This window comes from Austrofundulus limnaeus, unplaced genomic scaffold, assembly GCF_001266775.1.
Source record: "Austrofundulus limnaeus strain Quisiro unplaced genomic scaffold, Austrofundulus_limnaeus-1.0 Scaffold26, whole genome shotgun sequence".
NCBI classification, from domain to species: Eukaryota; Metazoa; Chordata; class Actinopteri; order Cyprinodontiformes; family Rivulidae; genus Austrofundulus; species Austrofundulus limnaeus.
Window position 1 is genome coordinate 1,589,197 of NW_013952428.1, and position 10,577 is coordinate 1,599,773.

The following is a 10,577-nucleotide window of genomic DNA, read 5'->3' on the forward strand; positions in this document are numbered from 1 at the left end:
AAATTTAGCAAAGTCTCATTTAGCAAATTAGTGACTATAAAAAGTCAATTTTAAGAACAAAAAAGGAAAAAAAATTGTTAGATTTGTGTTAGATTTTTGTTTTTGTTTCAGAATCAGAAAAAAAACTTGTTACTCAACTAATTTGTGCCTCATTGTAAAAAAAGAACGTTTTTTAAATATTAAATGAACAACCACAATTAATTACATGTTATATAAGTATTAATTAGCTCCTCAACCATAAAATCACAAAACTTGTGTCTCCATCTATTGCCAATTTACATATCCCCCAAAACATGATAATAACCTCATTAAACATGGGTCAACACAGCTACGTCCACAAAAAAATGATCAATTTCTGACTAAAGCTTTTATTTTTGTAAGAATTATAGTGAAAACCTGCCATTTAGCGAGATCATTTAAGGACTTTCACCTGAGAGTTTAGAGTAGTTACATAAAAACAACTCTTTTTTTAATTACTATTTGTTAAAGTAAATTAAAACTGAAGCTGATTTCAGAAATACGCTGTAAAAAGGGTTTTTGAAATATGTAAAATGTCTGTTAAAATAAAATATTATACTAGTATTTCTAGTATTTCTATCAATTTAAAATGGCTAACCATTTTAAATTGATAGAAATATATAATACTAGTATAATATTTACCTAACTGAGTAAATCTGCTAACAAAAAAAGGGTGTTTAGCTTAAATGCAAAAAAAAATTTTAAATTTTTTTAGGAGGGTTTAAAATATTAAATGTAGTTAAATTTTAACACCTAAATGTAGTTCTTTTTTAAAGCTTAAAGTAAAACTTCTAAAAAAATTGTGAGAATAACTTGTTACACTAAGTTTTTTGGTTAAAGTTAGAAAAAAATGTTTTTTAGTGTACTCATAATTGCATGTGATGTTTTTGCTTCACACATAAACCCTCTAGAGACACTTCAACAAATGATGGCAAATGTTTATATTTATATTAATATACTGTATATAGCAGCAGCAGCACTGATAACCTCGTCAGGAAGGTGTTCTTCGTGTGCTTACAGTAAATACTGTCTCCATCTGTCAGATTCTCCCACACTGTGAGCCCCCTACGGATGGCTTCAACCCATAAAATATTAATGCTGGGATTCAATTCAACATTCCATTTTAATCTTCTTAACAATTAGGGATTTGCGGCACACACACACAATTAGCTTTGTTACACACGGTCTCGTTGGTCTCGACTCCTGAGGGATAATTAGGAAGCAGAGATTTTAAAGTGACCAACAGATGCGAGTTCAGAGCGACACGTCTGGGATTTCTGATGTAAACATCACTTGTAGCTGTTTTATGAGTATTACACCCTTACCATTTCTGCATTTGGGGGGGGAACGCTTCAGCAGATTTTTCACAGTTCAGCGCATCCTCAGTGGGTGTGAAAGCACGTCCAGATCCCCAACCTGGTCTGACCCTGGATCCTGCCTGGACAAAGAAAGACTCTCACTGTCCTACTGAGACGAACCCACCTGTTCACACAAATAACTGCCAGCAAAACACAAATATGCCGGGATGGTTACAGACCAGTGACAGATTTAATTGATTTTGATCCTTCACTTAATCTGATGAGACGTTTTAAAGATGATCCATGCAAACTATGAAATCAAAATAAGAAAGGGTTAACCTGGTGCCGTTTGATGGAATTCACTCCAGGAGTTCTTCAGATATACTGATAAGTAATTCTGAAATGCAGACATGCACTCAATGTAAACAATGCACTTTTAGCTACATTCTTTACTCATCTAAAATCTGCATACTAACACATCCAAATTCTTCTTATTTCCCAATGGCTCTTCTTTGGATGTCTGACTGCATTGGTGACATATTTTCATTTTGTTTCCATGTGTAAAGAAACAACTTAGTAGTTTCCACAAATTTAGCTTCCATTTTTTACTCAAAGACCCCATAACTTCCAACATGAGGAAAAAACAGTGCGGTTTTGTTTCTTACTTTATGTTTGTATATATATATATATTTATATATATATATATATATATAAGCTGAAGCAGGTAGACTAGTACATCCTAACTTTTTTAACATTACCATTTTTATATGACAATATAGCCAATTTGGCCTTTAGAAAAACGTTTTTTGAGGGTCTCACCACCTCCCAATAAATGTCATTTTGGGAAGTCTAGCCACTCATTTTTACTCAGTACTTTTATTTTTAATACTTAATACATTTTTATGTCAAAAATTTACTTTTGATACTTAAGTACAAAATATATTAGATACTTTTAATACTCAAGTAATATTCTTAGAGGAGACGAACTTTTACCAAAGTAATTTTATGACAAGATACTTGTAGTTTTACTCAAGTATCACTTTGAGGTACTTTATAAAAACTGGCAATAACTACCTTTTAGGTTTAAACAGCTTTTATTCTTTGTTTGGAAAGATTTGAGGAAAAAGCATCAGAAATCTTGAGCTAGGCATTTAAGTTTTTAAGACTTTTTTGTTTGTTTCTTTTGCTTAAAAATACTAAACCAACAATCAGCTCTTTACGGTGGTAAGAAAAGCTTAACTACAATGATGCAACTCCTCTCAGTGCTTAGGAAAACAGTTACTCGTTGCCATTGTTTCAAGCTAATAGCTATAACTTTATTTTATTTAGAATTTGGATTAAATGCTCTGGCAGGTTTCGCTCGTTCAGAGTTATATTTACCCTCGAAATCCTTTTTATTCTCTTCAAGCGAAAATCTTCAGAAAGTTTTCCTCCAAAAACCGTCTCACAGCTGTAAACACTACAATTCCCGTTACGGCGCTGAAGCACACGAAGCGGCCATGATATGAGTCCCCTGCGTCGCGCTGGTCTCTTCTGCATAGGCGCCAAAACACTACATTACCCACAAGGTCTAGCTCCAACCAGGAAGTGCATCTCGGGTTTCCGTGGTCACCGTGAGAAGGGTTCGCCGTTTGTTTCCTGCTGCAGAGAGAGAAGAGCGGCGTCGAGACTGACAGGGAAGACAGAACATCACCTCCTTCAATATTTAATGCATAAAATGAAACTGTTATCAGCACCTTCCTCTCTCGATATCCGCTTGGTCACTGTTATACTACTGGTGAGCATCTTCATTTTAAACCCTACACTGTTAGGCTGCACTTACATCGAGCTAGCTAGTAGCTGATAATAGCTGTTAGGTAACCGATGGAGGTGACTTAAAACAAGCAGACGTGATTTTAAGCCATATAAATGTGCCTTAATGTGGATCTACTGATAAGTTTTCTGTGGGCGGTTGTAAATATCCAATTAGCATTAAGCTAACATGATCTTAACTGTCTAATCCTAATTGTAAAGTAGCTGCTAATTGCCAGTATTGTTCTCTAAAGCCTTTTGTTTGCCTCCTGCATTTACTCGGGCGTAACATTTGTTCTTTCGCTTCCGCACAAAGTTATATTTGTACTCTTCGTGTGTCTCTGAATTTTGCTAGCCGGTTGGTGAATTCCTCTGTTGTGGCTCATTCCTATTGGCTGACAACCCGGAACTAGACAGAGCGCAGTTTGGCCTAAAATAAAACTTCACTCTTAGGATGCATTGCAATATTTTTACTTAATTTTGACCCATTTAGTCACTGAATTTGTTTATTTATTTCATTTTTTAATTTAGTCTACATTTGTGTCACTTATGCTGTAAGGTGGGAAATGATTGTTTTGTCAACTTTTGTTGTAAAAGAATGAACTTTCTAAATGACTGGCTTCTTTTAATTATTTAGTCATTTTATGTTTTCATGAATTATTTTAAATTAAAATTTTTGCTTTGGACTTTTTATTGAGCAAAAGCAATGTCATGTTATAACGTAATAACTTTACAACTCCATCCATCCACTATCTTTTACCTGCTTCGTACTTTCACGGTCACTGGTGCCCTTATCCTGTCACTGCAAGGGGCAGGGCACACCCTGGACAGGTCACAAATCTGTCACTGCGCTAACTTTAAGTCTTTAACAAAAAAAAACAAAAAAACAAGTTAAAACATAATAAATGCATAATATGTTCACTTATAACTCAACTATGGAAAAAGCAGCAATTGATAAAACACTCCTCCAGTGCCACGTTTTACATGTGTGTGGTTCTCTTTATATCCTGTCTAAGGGGATATTGAGTCATCATAAATGTTGACAGATAAATAGATACCGGAGGAGGCGTTTTAACACTTTGCGATGCAGAACTTTTGAGTGAAATGACTTCTTTACATCCTTGTTTTGTAGAAAAATGTTACTGCACTTGTAGAATCAAGAAACAGGTTGTTAAATAAAAATAGTGCAACTGTATTTATTCTTTCATGTCATTTAAGATAAAAATAGACCTTATCTTGAACTTTCATCTTTGTTTGTAATTGGCAGGCCTCTCTATCAGTGATGTTTTCGCTCCAATTCGCTCTCCAGTAATTGTCATTACGGCTTGGTGTTTTTTTTTCACCCCGTGCTACAATCAGAGCAGCCATTTTTACATCATTATTATATAATGATCTTCTTCAAAAGCTAAAGTTAAAATATAACTGAGCTTTCCAATAATGTCTGCAAGTTAAAGTTTACCACATGATGAGCCTAACATTTTAGTTGGTAAAATTAGCTGATTAAGTTCAGCAACTGTAATGTGATCTTGTGACCATTGTGATATTTGTATTATTGTAGATTTTATAATGTTAATTGTATGTTTTTCCCTGACACAAATGCAGTTTTAACTTTTATTCGACTCCCACTATCTTCGTATCGTAATAAACAATGTCTGAAAATGTTTGACAAAAACGAGAAGGATCATCATTTGGATTTTGGATGTTATCTATAAGACTGGTGGCATTTACTTGATTACATCCTTTGACAGTGGGATAATGCCTTCATTAAGTGCAAACAAAAATGAGGCTTTGGGATTCCGTTGTCTTTTAGTTGTTGAAGGAGCCTGCATACCTCCAAACCTGCTCCTCTGGTTTTGAGACGTCAAGCTTGCAGAAATAATGTGATATTTATCTTATTCTTTGTTCTATCTGTTGTTTAGTCTGTTAGTGTTACAGTTAAAGGGCCTGTGACATCCATTTTTTCGTAATAAACATGAATGCATTTTTGGAAAGAGAACATTGATAAAATATTGCAAAACAAATTTCACGCCACTGAGATGAACAGTTGTTGAGATATTTGCATGTGAAGAAACAGGAAGTGATGTCAAAGGGGAATTTCTGCATGTGAACAGTGTGTTTCTACAACGCCTAACAACACAGACTGTAGAGAAGAATCTGATGTTTCTTTAGATGATTTTGAGTTTCTATCAAAGAGAGACAAAGAAGAGTTAAAATTTAAATAATTTTGTTTTAATAAACAGAGACCAGAGAGTTTATTTTATTAAAGAGTTCCCCTTTGATGTCACTTCCTGTTTCACTTTAGTTGAGCCAAATCCAAAAGAAAATAGGCCAGTTATGTGACAAAATGTGTAAAATCATGTGTATCATGCCAATTTTCTTAAGAATAAAGATGTTTTCTTTGACTTTTTGAAGGATAGACATGTCATAAGTACTTTAAAATGTGTACCATGAGGTAGTTACTGAAATGTTTTAAGTTGAAAAAAAAATCTTGTGTTGTCATGACTGATTTTTCTGTTTTGTTTTTTTTCTTCTTCCATGGGAATGCAAAACCACTGGTTACGTTGGTCTTTTAACACACTGTTGTTTTTCCACTCTGTGTTCAGGATATTCTAGACTGATGAGATTAAGTTGGTGTCGTGGCCTGAACAGTATGACGTTTGGTTAATTTTTTTTCCTAAGCCTGGTGTTGAGCTGACATCTGCATGTTTGTTTTAGCTGCTAATCGTTTTGGTGGGCGTGTGTCTGCAGGTGATGGGCCTCTCTACTCCAGGACAAGCAGAAATCATCAGTCTGGACTCTGGCAACATTGATGATGTCCTAAGTATGAGATCATAATTTATTCTTTAGAAGTAACCAAAGATGATTAGCACTGTTTTCTAATCTCTACGTTATTGTAATAAACGGTTAGTTTGGGAATTAAAATGATGAATCAGTTTATTTTCCTCTCATCTGATCAGGATGTCAAATATTACAATTTCAATCTGCTTTAAGTGTTTCTGTGAATATTTTGGAAACACATCCTGACTTATATATCGTATATATTTTATATTTAACCATCATGACTGAACTGTTGGATTAACTATTACAATTAAACTTGGAATTCAATTAAACAAAAACTCTGAATTTATCTATTTTTTTACTTCATATTCATTCATAAGTACTTGTTTTTTATATTATCATATACATATTATCATATAAAAATATTAAAGAGGTTTCCTGATTGTGTGTTTTCTTCCAGATAATGCTGGTGTGGCATTAGTGAATTTTTATGCTGACTGGTAGGTGTGCTTTTCTTAAAACAGTTTTTCTTTTGATTTAATCTTTTCTTGCACATCAGATGGTGTCAAACGTTATTTGATCATGTACTTTTACTGCCCCGTTGATGTCTAAATGCTGAACAAACAGATAAAACTGGTTGCAGAACAAAATTACTTCTGTCGTCTGATTCAAAAAATACAGATTCTGTCCCAGTTGAGTTAAAGGGATCCACGATTATCCTTTAATAAAATGTGTCTTTTTATTATTTGCTATCTGTGTATGTCCTGAGTCATTTCTTGTTGTGAAAATTGTCCAGGTGTAGATTCAGTCAAATGCTCCATCCGATTTTTGAGGAGGCCTCAAACATCGTGAGAGAGCAGTTCCCAGATACCAAACAGGTGGTGTTTGCTCGTGTCGACTGCGACCAACACGGTGAGTCTGACTTTCTTCTCAGTATTTGGTGTTTTATCCAACATTAATGAGTCGTTTATTACAAAGCTTCTAGTCATATCTTCAATCAAGGACATAAAGTTTTCGGCAATGTTGCTTTGAAACATTATTTGTCTAGGCCAGGATTGTTCAACATAGATTTTTTTCTACAGAAAAAATTAATTTTAGTTTTTAAAAGTGTCATATTTTTTTTAGTAAGGTGTAAAAATGTAAACACTGCAATTTTAATTTTATTTTTTTTTTATTTTGGTCCTATAGTGGGGTTGATCTTCACTATAAGCTTTTGTTGGCCATATTTCCTACCTCAGACTTGACATTTAAAAAGTTCAAACTTTTCCAAAAGCACCTTTACCACCTGCCACTAAAGATTTGAGTCACTGTGTATTTGTGCTGTGTTAGCAAAATATCTTTTTTTACATTATTATTAAATATTCATTTCATTTAAAAAACATATTTACATACAACAAAACTATACAAATAAAATAAAATGAAAGGTAGCCGAACAAGAAAAATCTTATATCTGCCCCTATTTGCAAAAGATAATTAATTTTAAACAATAGTAATCAAATAATAAAACTAAACAAAAAAATCAACTCCTCAAACAGCAACTCTTACAAATACAAATTATACAATTTCATTTTTCTTTAACAATTTAACTTTTGTATTCATACCATATCTCAAAAACTATTAGACAAACTACAAAACTTTCATAAAATAATCATTGGACGTACGGCTCCAACTGATTATTGTTTGGAGTCAGTTTTGGTCAAGATCACTGCAAAACATAATTGGCTAGAACTTGGTCAGTTTTGCAAATATTGAGCTTAAATCTGGTGTGGTAGTAACTGAGACTCTTCCTCAAATTATACTTTGAGTTTTAGCATAATTTCACAAGCTCTCGCTGTACTGCATGAGATTGTGTGAAACGTTATTTACGTTATGATCTATAAAGCTCATTGCTCAGCATGAGAATTGCTTCTTCTTCTGGTTGTTCCCCTTCCAGGAACACAGTGAGTCATCCTCAGTCCAACTACCTCCATGTCCTCTAACTGTGTCCGTATATCTGCTCTTTGTCTTTACCCTGGCAGCTGCATCTCTAACATCCTTCTACCAATAATACCCACTGTCCCTCCTTTGGACATTTACAAACTAGAGACACTCAATATTGACTTTTTGCCAATATTCGGTATGCCGATATTATTCAACACTTAATTTCCGATTCCGTGATGCTATCACCATATTTATGTATTAGCTCAGAGCTACACATTCCACATGACAGAGAGGAGAACACAAAAATGACTCAGCTGTAACTGAAAATATGGATGGAGGATCTCAGTTTAGCTTCTTTGTCGTGCTAGCGCTGAYCTAATACATATAAGGCAATATAGCGTCGAAGCTAGCGTAAAGGCTAACAGGCTAAGCTGAGGTTCTTCTTCCATGAAGCAGCTCTGTTGTCCTCCATCCATATTTTCAGTTCCAGGCTGAGTCATTTCTACCTTCTCCTCTCTGTCAACGCTCTCTGGTTTCATTTAAAAGAGTCGATCATCAGATATATTTCCAAGATTAACCTTCAGGGTGGATATAGCTCGCTAACAGCCTCGCACCGAGGACCTATCCACGTCATCATTTACCCAGAATGCTTTGTGTGTAAATAAAATGGCTCCGTGTTAAAATATATTTTTAAAAATTTACAAAACTAAACAGCCTACAGTATTTTTACAGTCTTTATTTTACAGTAAAAATATATGTTTATCAAATAAAGTCTAATGTTTCAACTAATCAGGGATCCCTTTAACAGTGGAGCTGTGAAAAGCAAAGACGCCAGTCACAATTAGAGGACGAGTTTAAGCTGAAAAACACGACGACAGTTGAATCAGTGAAAGAGCCGACCTCAGCTTCAGAACGTAGTAAAGATGCGAGAAATCTGTTTATTTTTATGCTAGAAGTTGCTGTCTTCTATATACAAAGAAGAAAAGTGCACGTCTACACACGTTCTGCATTTGATGCACACGTGCACACAAAGATGTCTGACACACCAAAAGCGTGCACCAGCCACAGCCTTTTGAGATAAAGCAAATTAAAGAGAATTATTGATGACCTGCAAACTGTTTGAAGACTAATGACAAAACTGCTGCTTCCTGTGAAGGCTGGAGGCTTAGAGACACCCCGCAGGGAGATTGACACCTGCCACACACACACACACACACACACACACACACACACACACACACTAAGATCCACTGTGTGCAGTGAGAATATTTACTCTTGGCGGGGGTGCTGCTTTCATGTGTGAGATCAGAGCTGGGCGCTGACTGAGGGCAGAGTGTTTTCAGACTCGGGGTTTAACTTCCCCACGTGTTTCTGCTCGTCTTCTTCTCGCTCTTCATCAATTGATTCGGCTCTCTTTGCTTAACTCCGCCTCCGCGTGCAGCCGACATAGCGCAGCGCTACCGCATCACCAAGTATCCGACGCTGAAGTTGTTCCGCAACGGGATGATGATGAAGAGGGAGTACAGGGGTCAGAGGTCGGTGACGGCCATCGCGGACTTCATCCGCCAGCAGCAGGTGGACCCAGTGAAAGAGCTACACTCCATGGAGGAGGTTAACACTTTGGATGTAAGTGGCGAGTACACACATTCTGTCCAACAACACACACGTGTACCTCAAAGAATAAATCAAACCCTTGTTTTACATTAACAGAGGAGCAAGAGAAACATCATTGGATACTTTGAAACAAAGGACTCTGATAATTATCACACGTATGAAAAAGTTGCCAACATCCTCCGAGATGACTGCACCTTCTCCGCTGCGTTTGGGTGAGGCACATCCTCGAGTTTACGCCCCCGCAGAGTCAACAGTGTTGGTCTTTTTATTTATGTTTATGTTGTTGACCTTTACCCTCGCAGTGCTGTATCAGCGTCTGAGCGCTTTAGTGGAGACAATGTAATCTACAAACCTGTGGGCGAGAGCGTCTCTGACATGGTCTACCTCGGCTCGCTCACCAACTTCGACCTGACGTACACTTGGGCTCAGGACAAGTGTGTGCCTCTAGTTAGAGAGATCACCTTTGAAAACGGAGAGGTTTGTTTATTTTTTTTTATCCCCATTATTACTGCACCATACTATAAATACTTGTTTTTCACTTCGGATCAAACTATAGATGCATGTTTGGATCTACCTTACACCAGTGAGGGGCAACTTAAATGATGGAAAGGGCAACGATTTTTAGTTGATAGAGGGCTACATAGTGCTGGACACTTACCAATTAGTTCCACTTGCTCTAAAACACTAACTCTAATATTTAGGTCCCCTAATTCTAAAACACTAATGCACTGACAGTTTTAGCAAAAGCTAATTCTAAAGCACTAAAATAACCCAGTCAACTCATGAACGTTCTTCAACAGACAACATGAGTCAAATGTTTCTCCCTTAAGACTTATCATTGACATCCCACACCTGTATTTGGTTCATATATTGTTCATATATTGTCACCTGGTGGATCAGTGACACATTATGAACAAAATGTTAACAGTTTTCACCCTCAGCTGTTAACATTAATGTTTATAAATAACATTTATAGACCTCAGTTAGTGCTTCTAAATTTAGCCTATAAATTTAGCAAGTGCTAATCCACTAATAAATTTTAAAATTAGCAAAAGCCCTAAAGCACTAATCCGGTAATTAGTTCCCCTATTAGTGCTTTAGTGTTTTAGGGGAACTATGCCCACCACTGCATATATACAGTATATACAGTATACACAT

General features: G+C 35.9%; 2 protein-coding genes across 5 annotated transcripts in view; one reads left to right on the forward strand and one right to left on the reverse strand.

Annotated features, from left to right (window-relative positions):
- invs (inversin) overlaps positions 1 to 2,840 on the reverse strand; it is a gene marked incomplete in the record, with an annotated part of 46,364 nt that extends 43,524 nt beyond the window's left edge. Inside the window, 3 exon segments of one of the 4 annotated variants that reach the window (XM_014004739.1) lie at positions 1,344 to 1,452; positions 1,656 to 1,713; positions 2,697 to 2,840. In XM_014004739.1, the coding sequence (XP_013860193.1) occupies positions 1,344 to 1,346 (3 nt within the window). 4 annotated transcript variants of the gene reach the window in all.
- A 106-nt stretch (positions 2,841 to 2,946) lies between these two features.
- erp44 (endoplasmic reticulum protein 44) overlaps positions 2,947 to 10,577 on the forward strand; it is a gene marked incomplete at its 5' end in the record, with an annotated part of 9,851 nt that continues 2,220 nt past the window's right edge. Inside the window, 7 exon segments of the mRNA XM_014004748.1 lie at positions 2,947 to 3,093; positions 5,856 to 5,928; positions 6,346 to 6,385; positions 6,682 to 6,797; positions 9,247 to 9,431; positions 9,516 to 9,631; positions 9,722 to 9,896. Of these exon segments, the coding sequence (XP_013860202.1) occupies positions 3,025 to 3,093; positions 5,856 to 5,928; positions 6,346 to 6,385; positions 6,682 to 6,797; positions 9,247 to 9,431; positions 9,516 to 9,631; positions 9,722 to 9,896 (774 nt within the window).